At 37.6% G+C, this 27,052-nt stretch overlaps 1 protein-coding gene across 1 annotated transcript; it reads right to left on the bottom strand.

Annotated features, from left to right (window-relative positions):
- Positions 1-26,263, bottom strand: LOC113273093 (beta-galactosidase-like). Its single transcript, XM_026522862.1, has 5 exons — positions 26,258-26,263; positions 25,808-25,843; positions 25,552-25,640; positions 25,328-25,433; positions 1-117 (listed from the first exon to the last, which is right to left on the bottom strand). Exons 1-5 carry the CDS (start codon positions 26,261-26,263, stop codon positions 1-3), a joined length of 354 nt encoding a protein of 117 aa, XP_026378647.1.
- Positions 26,264-27,052: the final 789 nt, after the last annotated feature.

The raw sequence follows: 27,052 nt of genomic DNA, 5'->3' as shown, positions 1-27,052 counted from the left end.
TTAATAATCAAAGCCTATGATTAACAAACCATATTCGTCAACTAGGGCATCGTAGTCATAACTAGTTGTTATAAAAGGATCACATGTTGTCCTCCCGAAATTGGCTCCTCCATAAAACTGATGCATAAAACCAAAAAAGAAGAAGTTAAATACGAAACTAAGCACCTTATGAACTGAAAAGGCGAGGGTATCCAAGTATACCTCAAGCTAAAACTTTTCCTACCTATAAGTCATTTCTCCGAAAGTGATTGTCTATGGACTGAGTCGAGACAATATAACTAAACGGTTCACATTTCGTGTGATCGTCTATGGATACAAGATCGAGATAATACAACAACGAAGTATGTTTACTTGATACAAAGGTTCGGACTTAACCAAACACAATAGGATTGCTTATCAAGTAAATAGGAATTAACGTTTGTGTAATTTACTTTAATTATAATAAAACAATTATAATGCGGAATATAAAAGTAAATGACACGGCAAGATTTTGTTAACGAGGAAACCGCAAATGCGGAAAAACCCCGGGACCTAGTCCATAATTTAATACTCTCAGGACTAAGCCGCTACACAAAATTACACTAACTTCGTATAATTGAGACCAAGTAACTAACCCTATTGTTCACCTAGTTCCTTCTGTATTCCCACGCCTCCAACTTATAAATAAGTCACGTACTTGGAACAATTCCTTTGGTTCATATTCCAAACAGTAAAGGAACAACAAATCTGTTTGGTATCAACTCTATTCAACCAAGTGATATGAGTCGGACAAAGGCTCTTCCATTTATCTCAACATAAACTCCTTCGTCAGGTCCTTAGATCTATCTTATGTTCAATCACCCAAAGGTAATCATTTAAGATTAAGCCAACAACACCTTTAATCCGAAGAATCGTGTTGATGCCGATCTACTCAATTAATCAATCCAATCTACCACAAGGATAAACCGATTATTAATTGGATCCTCTTTACCGAAACAAGTATTGTGCACACCAAAGATTATAAAACCCAAGTCATATCTTCAATATCTTCTTTGTCTTCAAATCTTTTTAAATATTCAATAAAAACCTGCACACAATCACTTGAATCTCTTGTGATCAATCACGCACAGGACGGAGTCTGTTAACAATGGATTATCACAAGATCGTCTTTAGAACTAACAACAGTCTAAAGATCCATGTCGAAACTCTGAACTAGTTTGAGTGAATCTTATATCAGAAGAGAAGAGTCTCAAGAATAAACAAACCAGGTGCAATCATATTTCAACCACCGTTAGTCAATCAAATCAATCGAAAACAAAAGATAAACTGCAATTATCTAGTTTCCCACCAACGGTACACGCTAGAGCTTCTCAATCCCAAAGAAGACTTTAAACTGAGCAGCTGTAAGAGATTTCGCCTAATTAGGTTACTCTCCTCTCCGAATAGGCGGCTACACCAGTAACAACAATAAAAGAGTAAATCTGTTATTACGAAGGATTAGTTTGCTAAAAAGGCAAACTTCGAGTATTTATAGACAAGGAAGTTTGGACACCAAGGAATTTCCAAAACCGAAAATATTCTCAAGATATTCATTAAAGCACAGATTCGGTTTTCATAATTCCTGGAAATGCTCTGTCCAAAAATAATGATCGAAATCTCTCGGAAAATCTAATTAGTAAATGCACATTACTAATTCTGTAATTTCCCTACAAAATGAAATTAATAAACTTAATTAAAAGATTCTTAACTTACTTATGTTTCGATCTTGGGATTCTCTTCCCTTAGCCGTTAAGGAATATCTTTGAATAATTAAAGAAATAAACATTCACAGGACGTGTTCAAAGTTTCTCGACATCTTAACTTTGTAAGTTCTCTTTCACACATACAACCTTGAAACCGATTTGCCACACTTCCAAACAAGTTTAGAATTAGTTCATCTGACTTTCAAGAACTATGTGATTGATCAAACCAACATTCAATCACAATCATGGGTTTACGGTTCTACCAAAACAAGTTTCGGTTCTACCTCCATGTGAGTATTGTGCATAGTCACACTAGCTTTCCAAAAATTCGGTTGACTAGGTACTAGGATCGGTTCCCCATATATATATGGTATCTAACTTATATGTGTTGCACATGTCCATAGGATCGGTTCCCCTTTGCCTAAAAATGTGTTCCACATGTCCATAGGATCGGTTCCCCTTTCTGCTATAAACCTTGTTGCACCCCATACAAGGATCGGTTCCCTTTGATGTACTGCACTCCTTACAAGGATCGGTTCCCCTTTCCTTTTAATTGGTCAGACATACAAAATCGGATCATACCATAGGTGATTACTTAAGATCGGTTTACTAATAAAAGTTATACCAATACATAAGTCAGGCCTTTGTGAATAGTTCTACCAAGAACATAACAAGTTGTGAGCGGTTATACTCTATCACACATATTGGTTGTTCATAAGATATGCAATGAATAACAAAACCAATAACACCTGGCAATTTCCTTTTCGGTCCACAAACAAGTTTATGAACTTACTTCCTTAGAACACATGTAAACATTGTTCCATAGGATGAAATCCTCACCTCATACCCATACATAATCACAATAGCATTCAAATGATTATGGCGATGTCTTATCTACAAAGTTTAATGGTTAAGCAATAAACCTCGTATTGTATTCCTTAATACTATGCCTATCTAGAGTTTAAATATGCTTCACCGTTATGTTTTCAATATGCACGACTTGAAAGATACGTTAGGGAATGAATATGACAACCAAACTTGACATACCAACGCTTGGTGGGTTCAACCGAGCAATGCTCTAACAATCTCCCTCTTTGTCAATTTTAGTGACAACACTCTTACATCATATGGATAAACAAATTACAAGAATTCATTACAATCCGCTTGATTCCCGATTCAACAGAACAGTAAAACTGCTTACATTCAATCCTTGAAAATGTCGTTGTTGATATTATAATAACAAAGTTAATACTACCCCTAAGGAAGATAGGTATATATTCAATCCGCACGTCTTTGTTATACCAATTTATATGACATGTTACTCCCCCTTAGTCTGTGCTTTCACTCTTTCGTTAGATAAAACATTCAAGTACCAATGTTCTTTTCCCTAGCGATGCCAATCAATATAAAATCAATGCCAACATCACCTGTTTACTCCACATATTTCTCCCGTTTTTTGTCATAAAAATGACAAAGAAACGAAAAAATAAAGGACAACACAAAAAGAATATTAGAAATCTCATAATAGACTTGCAAACTTGTAGAGTTAGGCACGAGGGTTCCACACATCACGTTCTGATAACCAATATCAAAACCGAAACTACAAGTAGTCTTATTTTGATATGTTACCAAGGAAACAATTGTCTAAAACAATTTTTCAAATTTAGTTTAGCAAACCAAAAATAACTAAGCACATTAGTCCCTTTGCTAAACTGATTGTTCAAAAACAACCGCTTAATTCGATAAGACCAAGATAAAGATAAACTCAATTTTTCTCACCAGGTTCTAATTATCCATAAACTTAGATCTTTCAATTTTAAACAAGATAAGTACTAGGTTAGTTAACTAGCATTCCTTGTTTAGGTATTCGATTAGACTTGGATAACTGAAACCTCACTTTGATAAGACAAACTAAGATCAGAATTAACTTAGTGTAGATGGGGAAAAATGATTTGCTGGTTTTCACGGAATTGAGGAGATGACCATGCGGAGACTCCTTGAACCGAGCAAATGCTCAACTTCATACAGATGCACTGTAAGAAGGGAGTGCTTTAAGTTCGAGAGATAAATTTGTAGTACTCCGACCTAAACCAAGACAATGGCCGTTCGAGAGTCAATTCGGTCACAAGAGAGGATGGGTTGATCTGTAGGAGGGAAGCTGAGAAATGTGTGAGATGAATGGTGATCGAGATTGTAGGTGTGTTGTTTATTCTGCGTAAGAAAGTTCTGAATGATTGAATTTACTCAGTTGAGAGTGATTGCTCAGACGATGAGTTCGTGTAGACGAAAGATTGTCTGTATGAACTTGTCGAGAAATTCTTGTCTTTTCAATCAGGATTCAGAGACTTATATGTTGCTGAATTGAAAATACCATGATCCCATGAAGTGTGACAGTTGCGGGAGTCAAAGAGTGGGGAAGTGGAAAATCGTGTTAAAACCAGTTGCTCATCGTGCAGAGACTTGGTTAACTTTCCACCCACTACTTTGCTAACTCCTCCAACTGATTGCACGACTTGCTCACATTCTCATCGTGTGTATGAACATACGTGTCGTATACCGCCAGACCAAAACCCTAGTCAATATCCCCACATGTGACACGATTGATGTCTCGTGAACGTGGAGTCTGCAAGGCATACGTGTATTTAGTTAGTCAGTTGCTGACTTTATGGGACGATGAGTCCTTGTATTGCTGAGTCGAACGTGATTTGCAAATGTTCTGAGACTCATGAATTGAACATGTCTGCTGAGACAAAAATACATTGTCGAATAAATGTTGATAGCTAAAATGAACATATATTGTTCTGAGTCGTTGAATATTGATAGTTGAACCAATATCCCTTGATCTGAGCAAATATTGCTCATCTGAGCATATGTTTCCCATTTGACGAATTGTTGAATATTAATAGTTTAACCAATATTCTTTGGTGTGAGCAAATGTTGCTCATTTGAACAAATGTTGCTCGTTTGATGAATCATTGGTAACAGGACCAAGATAAATTTAAAATACTTGAAGCTGAACCGAGTATAATTAATTAGGGTGTTGATCATGGGATCAACATAAAATTATTAGAATTATGAACCTCGGATGAGAAACCCTAATTTTGATCAACTGCTGAATTGATGATAAATTGATGATTTATTCAAAATCATTCATGAAATGAAGGAGGGACCGGCTACATGGGATGATGAATCGACCATGTAGCGCCCAGATGCTCAAGTGAGCAAAATACCAAAGTCTCTTGAAGATCTGGTGAAAAGATGATTAAATGTTGGTTTAATCATTTTTCAAATAGTGCTCGTGTGAGCGTCAGGTAGTAGAACCTGATTATGGAGAGATGAGGGACCGACCAAGGGATCATGAGATCGGCTTTTAGTGGTCATGGGACCAGCTGATGGTCGTTTTAACAAACTCCCAGCTGTTTGGGAAGAGTTTGGACCCAGTATGAGCAATTGAGCAAATTAGGTCAAAATTATTAAAACACGTGGGACCGTCTATTTGAAAGCCTTAGGGCCGGACTTGGTTGGTCACGGAGACATGCCCGCGTCACCATAATGTTTGTGTCTCAGTGCTGAGAGCTTCGATATTTTCCGGTGTGCTTTTAAGCAACATTTTGAGAAAATATGAAGAAATCGGGGATTTTGCTGAAACCGTAAAACTTCATGAGATGAAAGAATAAAATTATAAAATAATGAAGGAATCATGAGGTGCGGGACCGGATAGGCCAAGGCATGGCCGTCCGGCCAAGGAGCCGGTCCCAAGGCATTTTTTCCTAATTTATAATATTATCATGATTTTAGGGAAATATCATAAAAATCAAGAAGCTTGTTGAAACCAAGGAATTTGTTGAAATTAAGGAGTTTCCATGAGATGCGGGAATCATAAAAAATAATAATAATAAAATAAAGGGCGTGTGGGACCGGATAGGGCATGACTGGCCGGCTATGGCCCGGTCCCACGGGTCTCCCTAATTTTATATTATTGTTCATGAACTTGGCTGAAATTTCATGAATCCAAGGAGTTTACTGAAACTAGGGAATTTCCTTGAAATGAAAGAGTTTCTATGGGATGAGGAAACAAATAATATTAAAATAATAAGACATGGGTGTGTGGGACCGGCCATGGCTAGAGCATGGCCGTCCGAGAGCCCGGTTCCCGTTCGTTTTCTCCCTAATTTATATTATTTCATGAATTGAGGGAAATATCATGAAATCAGGGAATTTTCATGTGATGAGGGAAATAATAAAATAATAAGGAGCCATGAGGTGTGGGGACCGGCCACGGCTAGGGAATGGCTGGCCGGCTAGTGGACCTGGTCCCGCGACACCTTTCCTAAATTTTATTATTTCTTTGATACGAGGAAACACCATGAGACTTGGTAGTTTCCTTGAGACGAAGGAGATTTGCTCAAATGAACGGATTTTCATTAGGTCAGGGGAAATAATAAAAATATGATAAAATATCAAATTGGACATGGGACTCGGCATAGCACGACCGGCCGGCCGGTGGGCCCAGTCCTCAGCGCCTTGATTAATATTTTATTATTTATTATTTTCTTCCTACTTTGTATAGGTTCATCGTTCCTTCATGTTTTGGAATGCTCGTTTGCGCATTCAGGTGCTCGTTCGTGCATTATTGCTGAGTACACTAACACCATTTTGGTCAGGGCTTACTCGATAGCTGCTCAGATGCCCGCACGTTGAATATTTATCACTAACCCATGGAATTCTACTGGGAAGAACCACAAATTGAAGTGACGAAATATTACGAGGAATCGTAGAATATTGCTGAATATTCTGTTAACGATTATAGATAATTAATTGATGGCTCTATACTAGCAAGCATGATGTCTAGGAGCATTAATTATCTGAGAATAGAGAAATATGAGCTTGCTAAAACGTCATATCTCTTTTATATAGTCAGGGAAAACCTTGTTGCATCCTGAAGACGTTATTGCTCTATACTAGCAGGCAAGCTGTCTAGGAGCCGTCCAATCATAATGATTCTATACACATGTCTTTTATATAGTCAGGGAAAACCTTGTTATGAAGACGTTATCGCTCTATACTAGCAGGCAAGCTGTCTAGGAACCGTCTAATCATTCGATTATATATAAAAGTGATTACTGAAATTGCTCAGTATTCATGAAATATGTCGTTGCCTCAGTTTAGAGACTGCATATTCATGTATGCTCTGAGAGAAGTATACTCAGTCAGAGACTCTTGTGGCATGATCTTTCATGCTTCGATAATAGACATGAGCCTCAATACTCATCTGATTGTTGGATCAGGAATATGTAAAATTATGATTTTACGATTTTAACCTTTGTCGAAAATCCACCATCTACATTAAGTCCCCTGCTTAGTGAGGGACAGTCATGTTCCTCAGTCAGCACTAGATGGTGATTTTCTAGTTACGAACGAAATAAGTAATTGAACTTAGTCGTAAGATAGAATGTTACCGGATTTTCGATTGCGCGAACGAACCATGGCTTGAACGAAGATCCCAGTAGCATGATAGAGCATCGAGCGCAAATTGGTGTAGCACTGCTGATTTGGTGATGGGACCTTGGTCGATTTAGGATTCACGGGTCCGGTCCCATGAAAAGAAATCCTTGTCTTAGGAACAGACACTCGCACGTTTGTTAGTTTAAGGAACAAACAAAATAGACCTCAGTTTGATGATATAAAATTTTGTGTATGAGCTTTCACGAAAATCAAAATTTTATTTTTTTTTAAATATGTGAGATTTCACAAAGTGGAATAAACTCTCGTTTGCTCGTACGAGAGAAAAGTTTTTTTTTTTTTAAAATAGACATGTGTATGTTAGTAATAAAATTTTGTTTATGAGCTTTCATGAAAAATTTTTATCTTCGAGCTTTCAGAAATCTTTGAAAATATACTCTCGCTTCAAAGACAAATGCTCGTGCGAGGGAGAAAAAATATATAGATATGTTTTTCAAATTTACGTGAGTTTCACGTTAAATATTTATATATTTTGTAAAATCATGTTTTGATTTTGAACAAATGTTGAAAGTAGACCATTATACATGATGAAATAATGTCTGTATGTGAGTTTTCACAATTGTAGAATGGACGTCTGTCTAGTTTTTGAAAAACCAGTGGATGTTAAAATTCACGTGGGTTGTTCACGGTTTTATGAAAATCAAGTCATGATTTTGAATAATGAATTTTGCTCGTCTTTGCAGGTTTTGAGGGAACGAGCAAGTTTTCGAAATTCTGACGTTATAATCACTACAGCTAGTGGAATTGTAAATAGGTAAGAGTTGGATTGTTACCATTTTGTTACGCGTTTGTTATGGGTATATCCATGACTCCATGTCTTTCGCCTCGAATAGTGGTGACTTCTGGTTACAACCACTCTTCTGGCCCTTCCGGGGAACGCTCCAGAAATATCAAGTCAAAGATGAAGACTTCTGCAGATGTTCATGCCGAGGTGAATCAACCTTTCAGAGACGCTGGAAAGCTGATGCATTGTATGTCTCTCGATCATCTGGGAGTCGTCCGTGGTGGAATCAACGCTTTTTTAGCCTTAGCGGATGCAGAAGAGAAGCAGGGACGAGATGAGTTATTACTGAGAATGAAAGTTGAAGATGAAAGGCTTGCAGCTTATCAGCAAAACGCCGTCGACTTCAGCAAATGAGACTAGCGGCTGAAGATGAAGTCTGATCTCGCTTGGAAGGCGTAGAATCTGATTCAGATGTATATGAATGAAGAATTTCGTTATAATTCGTCATCAGAAAATTCATAAGTCAAGTCTTCAGTGAAAATATTGTAGAATCTTCGTCTGATGTCGGATTTTCGTGATCTACCCATGTTTCTTCATCCTCAGAAAATTTCCAAGCTTTATTAAAGAAGATTTTCGGCTTTTGATTACGTTTAAGGGGTGAAATTGACGAAACAGTAAACTTCCAGGAGACTTCCAGAAATTTTTCAGCTGGTATGTAGTCCAATGTTTTGGCCACATCGTTTTGCTCGCTTCTCCAATTGCTATGAATTTTGGATATGTTGTAGAGGACATCCATACGAAGACAATTGTATATGACCCATCCCTATTTTCTTCACCAATTTCTCCCAAATCGCTGCTTTGTGTGTGACAGTGTAAAATCATCTCAGGCGAGCCTGTTGTAAAACACTCATGTTGTGTATTTAGGCCATTATCTTGTGTCTAGAACGGTTGGTGAAGGATTTTAATGTCATTGATTCATTTGAGATCAGGACCCCTTGATTGATACATGATCATGGTGCTTGCAGTGCCATCTTTTTTCTGTCAGTCGTAGAAACATCACTTCTGAAACCCTGGTCACGGGACCATAAATAAGGTTGCTCTCAAGAGGGGATGATGTAATGACCATGGTTGCATTTCCTGGTGGTAGAATTCCTTTTATGATGAATGACTAGCACATGAGAGTCTGGTGCCATGTTGTAATATTAAGATTGCGGTAAATACGGATTCGATGCTCGGACTTGAATAGATTTAAAAACAAAAATATATACAAAATTGTCACAGGATCAAGAGATACTAGGACTCAGGATTCCACCAATTCTTATACTCATGCGAATCAACTATTAATTCTAGACAATTATAGCTTATAAAGATAACAAATATCGACTCTTTTCTTTGCCAAAAATAGATTTTGTAAAGTATTAGATGTAAATCATAAGCATGATGCATCAAGAGTTCCTAGACTAAGAATACATCATCAGATAAAATCACAAATAATCAAGAAAAATCATAAAAAAACTCATAATAGTGCAAATAGTCATAAAAGAATTAAATAGAATTACTCATGCATAAAGAATGGTTTCCTCCATCATCCCAGTAATGGGGTTTAGCTACTCATAATAATCATGTTCTAAAAATAAATATTTGATGCTCAAAATATGATTGAAAGAGTGAAAAATATAATACAGTGAAACTACGACCCTTTTTAAGCGTCCAGAGAAGAACGATAAAACACCACTGCTGTAAATAACGATACCTCACTGCTGCTGTTGACGCTGTTGTTTTAAGACCCACAGGAGCAAGTCGTCACTGTTGATAAACGACTGTCTTGTGGAGTCTGTTCTTCGTGTTCTTCGTGCTCTTTAATGGCAGCAGCAGCAGAACTCCTCCTTCCTGCAGCTCCCGTTCTTCGCTCCTCTATCCTCTCTCTGGTCTCTGCTCGACCCCAAACCTCTTGATCCCCTTTCTTTGACCTATCCGAGTCTATTTATATGTAACCTCACGGTTAAATCTCAAGGAAATATCTCTTTCTTTCTCTGCAGGTCACGGTCTTTATCTGGTATTTCTTTTCCTGTCAAACTCTCTTCTACGCGGCTGTTGGTTGTAAAACTCCCTAAGATAGAGCAGCAATCCAATACAAGATATTCTGGCCACGTAACTTCTATAGCTAAAATCAAACAGAACCCGTAATGACTCACGGCTCTGTTTTGCTCCACACGATCAATTCTGGTCCTTCAAATCACCCCTGTTAGCTTCCTATAAGTCCATAGAATAAGCCCAAACATTTCCAGCCCTTTAATCTCCTTAAAACTACCCAAACAATTATATCGAAAATCTTCCAGGCGTGAGAACTAGTTTCCCGCCAAATTTTACGTTTCAAATGTTGAAGATGGGTTACCCCCTAACCAGTCCCGGTGTCCCTGTAGCAGCTGCCTGGAAATGGGTCACCCCTTAGTAATTAGGTTACCCCTTATCCAAAATCAAGGGTCCGTATAACAAGTGTCCCCTGGGGTATTTTCCGCACTTTATCCGGGGTTCCTCCGGGGTATTTCTGGGGTACTTACGGTACACTTCTGGGGCGCTTCCGGCACTCTATCAACGGAGGTCCAAACGCCGCATTTTCAGCCAATTTCGCCGCAAATCCTTATTCTTCTAAAAACACCTACAAATAAATAAAATAACCAAATAAGTATAGAATCGAGCACTAACACTATATACAATTGAGATATATTAGACACATAAATGCGTCTATCATGCCACGGGTCTTGGACTGTGAAACTAATCATCATGATCAGTGGACCGTCATTCCCCGGTACTTTGTTAAATCTCTCCCTTTCGTTTTCTCTTCTTACGGCAAGACCTAGATAGAGGACCCGGGTAGAAAAATTGACGCAAAGATCTAGGTGGTCGAAGTTGGAGGTACCTTGATGAAGGATTTGATGGAAAGACCTGGTGGACACCGAACGACTGTGGAAGTTATGAATCCCGTCCAAGAATTGCTGCCTGCATGTTGTATGCTCTGGAAGTTGTAGGAACCTCATACGACGTCGGAATTTGATGATTGACCCAAACTTTTGAAGCTAAGAGACTGAGTTATCACATGATAAAAGAATCACTCAATTTGGAGTTGTAGAAGTCAGCCAACGAAGTGTGCACATTTGTAATTTATAATTGATGTGTTTTTCAATGATGTTGTAGTAATAAGATCGTTGAGACCTGTGAAAGCAAAAGATTTTAGACTTATAAAACTTAAAAATAGAAAACTTATTGCAAAATTGATTTCAAGATATTAAAAGTAACCAAGACACTAGATTCCACTATTACACATGAATGAACGATACCAAATATGTTTCAAAACTCTAACTATCCTTTAAGTCCTTTATTTCTTAATTCACACATAATCAAACATATTCCCAAATATTAATTGTATTCCCTAAGAATAGACTATCAATCAATTAAACAAAGTATAATCTATCAAATTGAATCACAAGTAATTAAGAAAATTATGTGAACATTTAGAACTCCGCAAAAGCGGTGATTGAATAAATTATAAATTGTAAATTAGAGAAAATAAAATTGTTACCAATCATTAATGCATAGATAGCTTCATCCATTGTCTTGGTTGCGCGAGAATTAGCTCATCATCATGGCAACACGCTCAAAATTCATTTTTATTGCTCAAAGGGTGTTTACAAAGATGAAATGGGAGAAACAATGATAAAACAATGATTTTCTTTTCTCTCCCAAAAACGCTCTCCAAATGTGCTCTCTAGCTCTCTATTTATACACACAAATACACATCACTCAAATATATTCTTCCATAACTCCAAAATCTTCTTCTTTTTAATTAAAAATATCTTCAGAATTTTTCCTTCTCTTTATTCTATATATTTCTTTACTAAACCTATATCTTCTTTAATTCGCAGAATAAAATCCAAGATAAATCTTCTAAGGATATCTTTCTTGTTTAATACAAGATAACTTCCTTTTTTTTCAAAACTTCATGTTTGTAAGGCAAGAAGATATTCTTATCTTAAAGATAATAAATCCTTTACCGTTGAAACCAAATTTCCCGCCAATTTTTTCTTTTCAAATTAAGGAAGAAGATGGAGCCCCCTTAACCAGTAATGGGGTGCGATTAGCAGTTGGTTCCATGGGGTGCCCCTTATCAGTTAGGTGCCCCTTGTCCAAAACCGAGAGTCCGAATAACATGTGTCCTTCGGGGGTCCAAATAGCACTTTTTGAGCAACTTTTTCCACACAAGTGTATTTATCCAAAAACACCTACACAAACATAAAAACACCATAATAAGTACAAGATCAAGCACTAGAAATAGAGACATTGAGGACAATTCAGACACAAAAATGTGTCTATCAATAATCACGTACAAATTTTTCAGATTTCGTAGACCTGACGGTAAAGGTCATATCTTTCAGACCGTATGTCTGATTGATGCGCCCTTTTGGTATGTTGTAGGAGAGACATAGACGAACATATTTCGTTGAGGAAGTATTGTCCCATTCCTCACTCATTGGTACTCTTTTGTAAACCTATGGGCTGAAGTATGTTGTATCTCATTTGTAGAGGTGATGAGAACTTCTTGTAGAAGACTTGGGATTGTGCCCGCCTGTTGTGCAAGCTTCGGAAAAACTTTCATGTGAACATATTTCATAGCTACACACTTTGATATGAATGATTAGTGCTTGGAGAAGTCATATCCATCGATTAACACTTCAGAGAACGGATAGTTGATGAAGCTGGTCATGAGGATGTTTCCCCTGAGACCGTCGTTGATGCTGGATCGCGATTGAAATTTCTCCAGAAATTCTTGTTGATGCTGAGACCATGAATGGAGTTCCTCCACATATCCTTGTCGATGTCGATACTATGGTTGGAGTTGCTCTAGATACCGAAAAAAGCTTGAACCATGATTATCGATATAGCCTTTGCTCCTTCATCCAGTGATCCTTTTACATTCACGAACTAGTTGGTGAGTTGAGCATTCCTAAGATGAAGATGTTCTAGGATTTCAACCCAAATTCTCCTGATATGACTTTACTGCGAAGTGGCTTCGTCAGGGAATCGATGTTGTTGTGGAAGATAACAGCAACAGTTTCCATACTGGATGTGAGGAGAAAAGGTTCCTTGGTCGTGCAAGGATTGTGATGTAGAGAGGCCCGTTGATGAAGTTTCATGGAATCACGTCAGGTCGCAATAACTTATGGATAACATTTATTGAAATAAAATTTATTTCTCCAATAAGATCAAGTCCCTGGTGTATGTTGAATGAGTTTGTGCCATCGATGGATGAATGATGTTGCATCTGCTTCAGAAGTCTTATCATGGGATAATGAAGACTTATCGATTGTAGTTCAGTTGCACTTTTATCGCCCTATTATTGAATCAGTGTGTCATCGTAGAGATATTTGTGTTGAAGCCAGATGCGCCATTATCGAAGGTGTACTCTTTGATTGGGAGTACAATTTGAATGCTTCTTAGATGCTTGAGTGTTGAATCGTACATTCCTTAAGCATCGAATGTATTAGGGGTTTGATCATCTCGGCCTTGGAGTATCTTCTGTTGATTCAGCATCCCTTTCGTTGCGGTAGTGGGATTCTACACTTGTGCAGATATCGGAGCTTTCTGATTTTGTGGAACACATGGACTTGCAGGAGAAACGCCCAAAGTGTTCTTTGCCATGTTTGGACATAATCTCAGTAATGAATGTTTCAGTGCTTGATTCGGAAAAATACTAATGCGGTGAAGCTACCGTTCATAACGTCTTGCGGAGTTGATAGCAGAATTGAGTATCCATGCTAGGATAGCATGTGAGGAAATAAATGACATAGACATGGAATAATACTTTCTTGAGTGTGGAACCTCTTGATGAATGTCTATGCATCTTTTGCAGGTTCTTGCTTCAACCTCGTCAAAGTTTGAAATTCCTCCAAGTACTCTGATGATGGAATATCCGTCAAATCTTCTAGATCAGAACTTTCTTCGTTGGAGAGATGTGCAACCAAAGGCGCTTCGTCAGTACCCATCTTTTAGCGTGGATCCACGCTCGTATGAAGGACATGTCATATCCTAGATCTTCCTGATTATGTGAAACTTGGTTTCTGTCCAGGTTGAACTTATGTTAACTTTGAGAGTGATGTAGCCATAAGTATTTCCGAGCGTTCCTTCAAGGTCTCTGATTGAGATGGGAGCATGAGTATCTTCTTGTCGAGTGATGCCTATGTATCCGATGGTTTTCAGTGGAATGTTGCTGATGGCGGTGCCAACATCGATCAACGTTCTTCCGAATTCGTTTCTTCTGAGATTGACTGTGGTAAGCAGTCCCCAGTCGTACATCTCTTGGTATGTGAACGGAGTCTCAAGAAGTATTTCCGGAATGGACTTCTTGGCATGATGTGGTTCAGTGCTGTGAACATGTCTCTTCTTTGTGCCTTCGACAGATAGAGCAATTCACGTTCGACGAAGGATTGAACTGCCTCTTTGATAGGTTGTTCAGAGAGTGTAAAGGTTATGATTGGGAGAGGATTCTTGTGTACTCCTTCAGTCCCCAGTTAAAGCTATTTTGGATCAACCTTCTCTTTGAAAATGTGCTTCAAAATATTGGAGTTGCTTGTTGGACAATTGATGAATCTATGAAGGTGACAGTACCTGGGATTCTCCCTTTCTTCTTCAGTTGGCTCTCTCCTGATGAACGACAATTTGATTGCACCATCTTGAACCCAGACTTCCAGTAACTCGATCACTTTTTCATGAGAAGAGAGAAGCTTGAGTCTGTCCGATCATTTCCCCGTTCATTCATATTGGGTCAAGGTTTGTGCATTTCAAGATTGGTTATCTTTCTTTGGTGCTTTCAAAGGAGCTGGAGAAGCGTGCTTGCGCTGTGACTCAGCATTCAATTTTCTCCCTTCTGCAACAACATTTGTGGAAGGTTGGAGGTTGTACTGTTTGTTGATCAAACGTTTGTTTCTTCGAGTTTCTCGTGGTTTCTCATTTTTTGTAGCTTGATCTTTCCAGTAAAGCAGGTGCGGTAGTTTCTGATCGCTTATCTGCTTCATGAAGTTCTGAAAAAGTATGGAAACGGAGATTTTCCAGTAAAGCTCTGTAGACCGGGATCGTTCCGTTGATGCATAAGTATACAAGTTGTTGCTCTGTGACATCTGGATCGTGGCAATCCAAGGCTTGAACTCTGAATCTTTTCACATAGTCATTGGGATGTTCATTGCTCCTCTGAAACATTCTTCCCAGATCAGAGAGAGTAATTTGCTCTGACAGGAAGAAGTACATTCTGTACAAGGCGTTAATCATTTCTCCCCAACTAGTGATGCTTCCTGGCGCGATGTTGTTGTACCAGGTATATGCCCTGCCTTTCAGGGATTTTGAAAATTCCTTCAGACAGACGATATGATTGTGCCCATGTTCGCCCAATGCTTTCAAAAACCGAGAGACATGCTCTCGAGCATTTCTTGTTCCATCATACAAAGTGAAGGTTGGAGAGGTATAACCTTTTGTAAGAGGAATTTTTTGCGTAGCAACAGGGTATGGAGGATGGTGACGATGGACATGTGGTGTCCTGTATTTTCCACGGTCCTCCAAGAGGCGTTCCAAATCTTCCCGAGTAATGAAATTTGGTGATTCCTTCGATGATGAATCGTCTGCAGCTTTGTGGACTTCATTTTCACCCACTGTATGAACTGGAACGATCTCAGGGTCAGCATCTGAGGATGTTTCTTTTCCTTTTCCCTTTTCTTGAGTCTTCTCTGACATCTTGTCAGTGAGAGTTTTGAGATAATTGCACGGATCCTTATGTGTTGCAGCCATGTCAGTCAGATTCTTGGCAAGAGTCTCTTGCACCTTCATGAGATCGGCCATGGTATGTGGGTTTTCTCTGATTTCCTCAGGGAAACGACGATGTGCTCCAGTATTGGTCTGATGAGGAGTGAAGCCACCACCATTGTTGGAAGCAGGAATGGTTTCTTGAATATCATCATTAGTGTCGTTGCTAGTGCTAGCGTTGTTTGTATTAGGATTTGTAACTGAACCTGACCTAAGATCAACCATTTTGCGGAAATGTGAGATTGCAACCGAGAGATTAATCTCCCACTGTGGCCGCCAATATGTAGATGGGGGAAAGCGATTTGCTGGTTTTTACGGAATTGAGGAGATGACCGTTCGGAGACTCCTTGAACCGAGCAAATGCTTAACCTCACACAGATGCACTGCAAGAAGGGAGTGCTTTAAGTTCGAGAGATCAATCTGTAGTACTCCGGCCTAAACCAAGACAATGGCCGTTCGAGAGTCAATTCGGTCACAAGAGAGGATGGGTTGATCTGTAGGAGGGAAGCTGAGAAATGTGTGAGATGAATGGTGATCGAGATTGTAGGTGTGTTGTTTATTCTGCGTAAGAAAGTTCTGAATGATTGAATTTACTCAGTTGAGAGTGATTGCTCAGACGATGAGTTCATGTAGACGAAAGATTGTCTGTATGAACTTGTCGATAAATTCTTGTCTTTTCAATCAGGATTCAGAGACTTATATATTGCTGAATTGAAAATACCATGATCCCATGAAGTGTGACAGTTGTGGGAGTCAAAGAGTGGGTAAGTGAAAAATCGTGTTGAAACCATTTGCTCATCGTACGGAGACTTGGTTAACTTTCCACCCACTACTTTGCTAACTCCTCCAGCTGATTGCACGACTTGCTCACATTCTCATCGTGTGTATGAACACACGTGCCGTAGACCGCCAGACCAAAACCCTAATTAATATCCCCCCATGTGACACGATTGATGTCTCATGAATGTGGAGTCTGCAAGGCAGACATGTATTTAGTTAATCAGTTGCTGACTTTATGGGACGATGAGTCCTTGTATTGCTGAGTCGAACGTGATTTGCAAATGTTCTGAGACTCATGAATTGAACATGTCTGCTGAGACAAAAATACATTGTCGAATAAATGTTGATAGCTAAAATGAACAAATATTGTTCTGAGTCGTTGAATATTGATAGTTGAACCAATATCCCTTGATCTGTGCAAATGTTGCCCATTTGATGAATTGTTGAATATTAATAGTTGAATCAATATTCTTTGGTGTGAGCAGATGTTGCTCGTTTGAGGAATCATTGGTAACAGGACCAAGATAAATTTAAAATACTGGCAGCTGAACCGAGTATAATTAATTAGGGTGTTGATCATGGGATCAACATAAAATTATTAGAATTATGAACCTTGGATTCGAAACCCTAATTTTGATCAACTGCTGAATTGATGATAAATTGATGATTTATTCAAAATCATTCATGAAATGAAGGAGGGACCGGCTACATGGGATGATGAATCGACCATGTAGCGCCCAGGTGCTCAAGTGAGTAAAATACCAAAGTCTCTTGAAGACCTGGTGAAAAGATGATTAAATGTTGGTTTAATCATTTTTCAAATAGTGCTCGTGTGAGCGTCAGGTAGTAGAACCTGATTATGGAGAGATGAGGGACCGACCAAGGGATCATGAGATCGGCTTTTAGTGGTCATGGGACCAGCTGATGGTCGTTTTAACAAACTCCCAGTTGTTTGGGAAGAGTTTGTGGACCCAGTATGAGCAATTGAGCAAATTAGGTCAAAATTATTAAAACACGTGGGACCGGCTATTTGCAAGCCTCGGGGCCGGCCTTGGTCGGTCAAGGAGACATGCCCGCGTCACCATAATGTTCGTGTCTCAGTCCTGAGAGTTTCGATATTTTCCGGTGTGCGTTTAAGCAACATTTTGAGAAAATATGAAGAAATCGGGGATTTTGTTGAAACTGTAAAACTTCATGAGATGAAGGAATAAAATTATAAAATAATGAAGGAATCATGAGGTGCGGGACCGTCTAGGCCAAGGCATGGCCAGCCATCCAAGGAGTCGGTCCCAAGGCATTTTTTCCTAATTTATAATATTTTCATGATTTAGGGAAATATCATAAAAATCAAGAAGTTTGTTGAAACCAAGGAATTTGTTGAAATTAAGGAGCTTCCATGAAATGAAGGAATCATAAAAAATAATAATGATAAAATAAGGGTAGTTTGGGACCGGCTAGGGCGTGACTGGTCGGTTATGGCCCGGTCCCACGGGTTTCCCTAATTTTATATTATTTTTGATGAACTTGACTGAAATTTCATGAATCCAAGGAGTTTGCTGAAACTAGGGAATTTCCTTGAAGCGAAATAGTTTCCATGGGATGAGGAAACAAATAATATTAAAATAATAAGACATGGGCGTGTGGGACCGGCCATGGCTAGAGCATGGCCGGACGAGAGCCCGGGTCCCGTGCATTTTCTCCCTAATTTATAATATTTCATGAATTGAGGGAAATATCATGAAATCAGGGAATTTTCATGTGATGAGGGAAATAATAAAATAATAAGGAGTCATGAGGTGTGGGACTGGCCACGGCTAGGGCATGGTCGGACGGCCAGTATACTTGGTCCCGCGACACCGTTCCTAAATTTTTTTATTTATTTCATACGAGGAAACACCATGAGACTGGGTAGTTTCCTTGAGACGAAGGATATTTGCTCAAATGAAGGGATTTTCATTAGGTCAGGGGAAATAATAAAAATATGATAAAATATCAAATTGGACATGGGACTCGCCACAGCACGACCGGCCGACCGGTGGGCCTAGTCCCCAGCGCCTTGATTAATATTTTATTATTTATTATTTTCTTCCTACTTTGTATAGGTTCATCGTTCCTTCATGTTATGGAATGCTCGTTTGCGCATTTAGGTGCTCGTTCGTGCATTATTGCTGAGTACACTAACACCATTTTGGTCAGGGCTTACTCGATAGCTGCTCAGATGCCCGCACGTTGAATATTTATCACTAACCCGTGAAATTCTACTGGGAAGAACCACAAATTGAAGTGACGAAATATTACGAAGAATCGTAGAATATTGCTGAATATTCAGTTAACGATTAGAGATATTGATGGCTCTATACTAGCAGGCATGCTGTCTAGGAGCATTAATTATCTGAGAATAGAGAAATATGAGCTTGTTGAAATGTCATATACCTTTTATATAGTCAGGGAAAACCTTGTTGCATCCTGAAGACGTTATTGCTCTATACTAGCAGGCAAGCTGTCTAGGATCCGTCCAATCATAATGATTCTATACACATGTCTTTTATATAGTCAGGGAAAACCTTGTTACATCCTGAAGACGTTATCGCTCTATACTAGCAGGCAAGCTGTCTTGGAGCCGTCCAATCGTTCGATTCTATATAAAAGTGATTACTGAAATTGCTCAGTATTCATGAAATATGTCGTTGCCTCAATTGAGAGACTGCGTATTCATGTATGCTCTGAGAGAAGTATACTCAGTCAGAGACTCTTGTGGCGTGAGCTTTCATGCTTCGATAATAGACATGAGCCTCAATACTCATCTGATTGCTGGATCAGGAATATGTAAAATTATGGTTTTACGATTTTAGCCTTTGTCGAAAATCCACCATCTACACTTAGTTTCTTATCCGGAATCGAATTGGACTAAACAACTCATCCCGTACACAAATTATTTCGTTAAGCCATAAATAATTCTTACAAACCAAAATAAATTAACTTGCATAATTATTCACCTCAACCGGAAGCAATTGAAACAACATAGACATTAAAAGTACTGCAATTTCACCATAATTTTGTAAGCCTAAACAATTGATACCATACAAAAGCAAGATAATAATGGTTTTTCTTAACTGAAACCAACTGAATCACACACACATCAATTGTACCGAAATTTTGTAAGCCTAAACAATTGATACCACACAATAAAGCAAGATAACAATAGTTTTTCTTAGCCGGAACCAACTGAAACACACATCCACACACACATCATGGAATAAATATCAATTGAACCGAAATTTTGTTAAGAAAGAGCAACAAATGTATATAATATAAACTCAGGCTTTTCTTAAACAGGAAAACAATTAACTAACAAGATTGTTACCTCAAATTTTGCATCCACTTCTCCAATATGATAGCATCTTCGTCCAGGGAGAATTGATATCGAAATATCACCACATTGTCATCCTTATGCATAAACAAAAGAATGACAACACACCTCAACCTTTACCAGAGAAAGGTTGAAAACCGGTTTTAACAATTGCAAGCAAAAGTTGAAAACCGTCGAAACACATATGATTTTATGCTAAACCAAAATCGATTCAACATATTGTGACTTTTTCACATATTGTTTCTACCAGAACCCCTCATGATCCTTTGATAAATCCTACCTACTAGGGCTAGAACTTAATCTCTCTAAATCAAAAAGTCACCCAAAACATAAGTGTTCACAATATATGAGATCGAATATTAAGGTAGTAAAATCGGAATCAAACATCCCATAAACATACAACAAGCACAGGCTATGTAAACCGAAAACTATCACAAGAAAAATTACTAATCAAATAATTTTATTCATAATAGTTTTATTCATAATAGACCAATACAATCAATGAAAGAAATCAAAAATTGATCTCTATTTTTCCTTGCAACCTAGTCCTTCATGTCAGAACTGAATGAAGGTGGATTACTACTTTTCAGCTTTTGAATTTCTTCAAGTAGAAAACCTTGTTGCTTGACCAGAATCTCTTGCATATGAGAAATTTTCGTGAAGGATTCTGCAAGAGCATGTAATTCTGTCTTTGATTGAACACAAAAATATGACAATGCCTCAATACACTGATCTTTATTCAGAGTATTCTCTTTTTCCTTCTTGCTAAGCCAATCTCCCTTTCTGATTTTACCCTTAATATCAAAAGATAATCAGGACTTAGTTTTAGGATGATCTTTCTGATCCTGCATCTTCTCCAGAGAAACCATTTGATCCAGACCCATAGTTCGGACAACGAAAGATCATAATGAGAGAAGAATCTTTTTATATTTTTTATACTACCGAAAATATAATATTCCAAAAATACAAATATACCAAATATCTTCAAATACTAGATATTATTTCCATAATCTACACAAAAGTGCCTTGAATTTTCTTCTTCCTCACTCAAAATTTGGCACACGAGATGAGGAAAGAATTCTAATACCGATCAAGTGGCATTAGTATGAGATTTTCTCTCATTATGGAATTTTGAACAACCAGAGTGTTCTTGATCTAGTATAGTATGAAAAGATCTCTTTCTGTTACCTCGAACCAACGAAGTATCTTGGGATGGACTGAAATTGCAAACGCAACTTTTAGCAATTCTGTTTTTAAGACAGTTTTTGCATCTTGTCTTATTTCTCCCTTTACCATTAGATGATTTAATAACATTGGAAGACATGTCCATTTTTAAAATGGGTAAATAATTAATGGAGGAGGAAGGAATAAGATTGACAACTAATGCAACATCAGTTGTTTCCTCTTCTTCAGAATCATATGAATCGGAGGACTCGTCTAGAGTTACATCCAATGCCTTGCTTCTAGTGTATTTCTTAAGATTGGGATAGTCTTTAGCGATATGAACAAACCCTTTACACTTGAAGCATTGCGGCTGATATTCATCATCTTCTTCCTGATCCTTTTTGACAGGAACTCGATCATGAGGTCGAGAAGATCGATAAGTATCATTAACAAATCTCTTGTTTCTTTTCTTCAAGAGCTCTCGAAACTGTCTAGTAATTAATGACAATGATTGTTCAATTTCATCATCAGAATTTTCTGCAATCTGTTCATTTGAATCATCCAACTGTCTATTCCTTTCCATTTGAGCTTTTGGAACTTTTGCTTTAAAAGCGATTCCTTTGGTTTGAATAGACCATGATTCATGATCAAAGATCTTTAACTTACCAACGAGTGTGCTTCGTGTGAGAGTTGAAAGATCGTTTGCTTCTATGATTGCATGTTTCTTAGAATCGTATCTTGATGGCAACGATCTGAGAATCTTGCATATTATATTTTTTTCAGAAATAGTTTTTCCTAACGAGAAAGAAGCATTAATTATCTCATAGAGTTTAATGTGAAACTCCTCAAAAGTGTCGTTGTCATTCATTCGAAGGTTTTCCCACTCGGAAGTGAGGGTTTGAAGTCTAGCTTCTTTCTCTGAAGAATTTACTTCGAATACGATCTGAAGATTATCCCAAGCTTCTTTCGAAGTCTGACATGTTGACACATGATGTTGTAAATCACGACTTACAACATGAATAATAGCATTCAAACCATCTTAATTCTGCTTTGAAAGTTCCTTTTCTTCGTTCGAAAACCCTTCTAAGCGTTTGAGCTCAGTTTCTGAATTTTATTTCTTTGGAAGAGTATAACCATCAACGACTAATAATCAAGTATTGAAGTCTCGTGATTGAAGAAAAGATCTCATAACAGATTTCCACCATAGATAGTTTGTTCCATCAAAATACGTTAATTGAAGTCGATTCATGAGAACTCGAGTTCATTCTTATAGGTTGGATCGCACCAAACACATATTGTTAGATCTTTTCGTGTTTTCCTGCTCTGATACCAATTGAAAATGCGATACCTCAAGATAAAACTTTTCCTACCTATAAGTCCTTTCTCCGAAAGTGATTGTCTATGGACTGAGTCGAGACAATACAACTAATTGATTCACACTTCGTGTGCTCGTCTATGGATATGAGATCGAGACAATACAACAACGAAGTATGTTTACTTGATACAAAGGTTCGGACTTAACCAAACACGATAGGATTGCGTATCAAGTAAATAGGAATTTATGTTTGTGTGATTTACTTTAATTATAATAAAACAATTATAATGCGGAATATAAAAGTAAATGACACAGCAAGATTTGTTAACGAGGAAACCGCAGATGCAAAAAAAACCCGGGACCTAGTCCACAGTTGAATACTCTCAGGATTAAGCCGCTACACAAAATTACACTAACTTAGTATAGTTGAGACCAAGTGACTAACCCTATAGTTCACCTAGTTCCTTCTGTATTCCCACGCCTCCAACTTATAAATAAGTCACGTACTTGGAACAATTCCTTTGGTTCGTATTCCAAACAGTAAAGGAACAACAAATCTATTTGGTATCAACTCTATTCAACCAAGTGATATGAGTCGGACAAAGGCTCTTCCGTTTATCTCAACATAAACTCCTTCGTAGGGTCCTTGGATCTATCTTATGTTCAATCACCCAAAGGTAATCATTTAAGATTAAGCCAACAACACCTTTAATCTGAAGAATCGTGTTGATGCCGATCTACTCAATTAGTCAATCCAATTTACCACAAGGATAAACCGATTATTAATTGGATCCTCTTTTACCGAAACAAGTATTGTGCACACCAAATATTATAAACCCCAAGTCAGATCTTCAATATCTTCTTTGTCTTCAAATCTTCTTAAATCTTCAATAAAAACCTGCACACAATCACTTGAATCTCTTGTGATCAATCACGCACAGAACGGAGTCTGTTAACAATGGATTATCACAAGATCGTCTTTAGAACTAACAACAGTCCAAATATCCATGTCGAAACTCTGAACTAGTTTGAGTGAATCTTATATCAGAAGAGAAAATTCTCAAGAATAAACAAACTAGGTGCAATCAGATTTCATCCGCCGTTAGTCAATCAAATCAATTGAAAACAAAAGCTAAAACGCAATTATCTAGTTTCCCACCAATGGTACACGCTAGAGCTTCTCAATCCCAAAGAAGACTTTAAACTGAGCAGTCGTAAGAGATTTCGCCTAATTAGGTTACTCTCCTCTCCGAATAGGCGGCTACACCAGTAACAACAACAAAAGAGTAAATATGTTGTTACGAAGGATTAGTTTGCTAAAAAGGCAAACTTCGAGTATTTATATACAAGGAAGTTTGGACACCAAGGAATTTTCAAAGCCGAAAATATTCTCAAGATATTCATTAAAGCAAAGATTCGGTTTTCATAATTCCTGGAGATGCTCTGTCCAAAAATAATGATCGAAATCTCTCGGAAAATCCAATTAATAAATGCACATTACTAATTCTGTAATTTCCCTACAAAATAAAATTAATAACCTTAATTAAAAGATTCTGAAGTTACTTATGTTTCGATCCTGGGATTCTCTTCCCTTAGCCGTTAAGCAATATCTTTGAACTATTAAAGAAACAAACATTCACAGCACGTGTTCAAAGTTTCTCGACATCTTAACTTTGTAAGTTCTCTTTCACACTTACAACCTTGAAATCGATTTTCCACACTTCCAACAAGTTTAGAATTGGTTCATCTGACTTTCAAGAACTATATGATTGATCAAACCAACATTCAATCACAATCATGGGCTTACGGTTCTACCAAAACAAGTTTCGGTTCTACCTCCATGTGAGTATTGTGCATAGTCACACTATCTTTCCAAAAATTCGGTTGACTAGATACTAGGATCGGTTCCCCACATATATATGGTATCTAACTTATATGTGTTGCACATGTCCATAGGATCGGTTCCCCTTTGCCTAAAAACGTGTTGCACATGTCCATGGGATCGGTTCCCCTTTCTGCTATAAACCTTGATGCACCCCATACAAGGATCGGTTCCCTTTGATGTACTGCACCCCTTACAAGGATCGGTTCCCCTTTCCTTTAAATTGGTCAGATATACAAAATCTGATCATACCACAAGTAATTACTTAAGATCGGTTTTACTAATAAAAGTTATACCAATATATAAGTCAGGCCTTTGTGAATAGTTCTACCAAGAACACAACAAGTCGTGAGCGGTTATACTCTATCACACATATTGGTTGTTCATAAGATATGCAATGAATAACAAAACCAATAACACCTGGCAATTTCCTTTTCGGTCCACAAACAAGTTTATGAACTTACTTCCTTAGAACACATGTAAACATTGTTCCATATGATGAAATCCTCACCTCATACCCATACATAATCACAATAGCATTCAAATGATTATGGCGATGTCTTATCTACAAAGTTTAATGGTTAAGCAATAAACCTCGTATTGTATTCCTTAATACTATGTATATCTAGACTTCAAATATGCTTCGCAGTTATGTTTTCAATATGCACGACTTGAAAGATACATTAGGGAATGAAACAGTTCAAGTCAAATATCACTAACCTCAAGTGGAAGGATGATTGTTGTCGTTGTAGATCCTTGCTTCTTCACATCTTCAAGACTTCGCAATACTTGTAATGTCTCATATCCTAATACTTTCAAGCTAACCTATATAAAGTTGACTCTAGTACATAATCAAGAGAATCTTAACATGAGTTTTGATTCACTAAAATATGACAACCAAACTTGACATACCAACACTTGGTGGGTTCAACCGAGCAATGCTCTAACATGAACTATAACTACACTTAAATAAAAAAATGCAACTACGGCATAACTTTACAATGTAATAGTTCATGAAGGATCCACCAGTTTGTATAAATTCGGCAACAGAGAAAGCTACATCTCTAGCAGGTCTACGAGGAACTGCAACCCCAAAACCCGTAAGCCTATAAACAGAATAGAGCCTAATAAGTTAATGATAAACTTCTGAGTTCTTAAATAGGTGGTAAGATCAGAAACACAATACATAAATCTATCTTAAGGATTAATAGGTGAGTCGCTTACCAGCCAGTCCCAATTTGAGTCCACATCTTTGGCTCATATTTCTTGTTGGGAGTGAAATAATTACAATAGAAACCATTGAAAGCATTTATCTATCATAAGTGAACAAAGCTAAGTTGGAAACAACAGAAATAGATACTCTCAAGAAATACTCCCACAAGATATTAACCAAATTAAGCTCAACATGACAGTAACAGTAGATATTTTTCCCAATTCCTTTAATTTACAAAAGCGTTCAAAAAACTTCAATGTCACTTACAATACTGTCCTCAATCAGTGTCAAGAGTTCGGCATTCTGCAACCAAAACACACACAAAAAGGAAGATAAGAGATCAGCCAGAACTGCTTTAAGATTTAGTTTCCAGATTAAACTGGAAAAGAGCTGCACAATCAATCTTCATCAAAAGGAGCCACACAATCTAAGGGTTCAATCCTCAAGAGGATTAAACCCTTACAACCATAACCTAATAATACACTTACCAATTTGGATCTTCAAAAGTGTGTTAAAGCCTTTATCTTATTTAGAAAATATAAACAACGTATATAGCTTTTGTTAGGTCATGGTTTTCCAGAAAATGGGTTTAAATGAAAACAACTTCACCTTATATAGTGGGATAAAAGGGACCATATAGAGACAGAACAAAATCATAGTTCATGAACAGATTAACTCATAATCATGCTTAAAATTTACAATGAAATGGAAATTCACCTTCATATTATGTCATAAACATCATCAGCAATAAGAGACAGAATTAGGTAGTAAGTATGCACCGAGTATCGATTCAGCTTAAATGTCCCTTGTAAATGAAATTTCAGCCCAATTTCATTCCGAATCCGGCATCTTCTGAGATCAAGACTTGAAGACCTTCAATCCAAGCTTGAAGAGCACAGACTGGATCAATTTCAGAAACAATTACACGAGCTCCAGCCTGTTCAAGAGCTCAGGCTCGATCCTTTCCAACATCTTCATAATCACAGAAAACAACAACCTTTACCAGCAATCATAACATTTGTATCCCTCACCAAAACCATAGGGGGGGGTGAGTGGCAGCATACGCAGAAGTTGTCAAACTGTTCATCATAAACAAAAAACAAGATCAAAAACAGAACCCATAACAAAATCTGAACACATTACATACCAATTTTGAATTAAAAATACATTTTTATTAGTACGAAGAAACAAAACAGAAATACATCACAATAAAAGCCCTAAAACACAACAGTAAACCCTGAAAATCCATCACCATTAACATGAAATAATCAAAATCCATTAACAGGACCATGTAATGAATAAGAAGGAAATAAATAATATACCTTCTATAACAAGCTTAATAGTTCCCTTGCATAGTTTTTTCCAAGCAAGGAGTTTAGCTATGGGTCGAGATGCTAAAATCTAATCTGCAGAATGACAGCATGAAGAAGTCAGTCCTAATAATCATATCTTCGAATCTGCAAAATAAACCCTCAAATAATTTCATAATTACTATAATTACAACACAACAAA

This window comes from Papaver somniferum, chromosome 4, assembly GCF_003573695.1.
Source record: "Papaver somniferum cultivar HN1 chromosome 4, ASM357369v1, whole genome shotgun sequence".
NCBI classification, from domain to species: Eukaryota; Viridiplantae; Streptophyta; class Magnoliopsida; order Ranunculales; family Papaveraceae; genus Papaver; species Papaver somniferum.
This window is presented reverse-complemented; position numbering and strand designations above follow the sequence as displayed.

Coding starts and splice junctions, on each gene's coding strand:
- LOC113273093 (XM_026522862.1), bottom strand. Junction 25,641..25,807: donor CACTGATTGAGGACAGTATT/GTAAGTGACATT, acceptor CACTTATGATAG/ATAAATGCTTTCAATGGTTT. Junction 25,434..25,551: donor ACTCAAATTGGGACTGGCTG/GTAAGCGACTCA, acceptor TTCTGTTTATAG/GCTTACGGGTTTTGGGGTTG.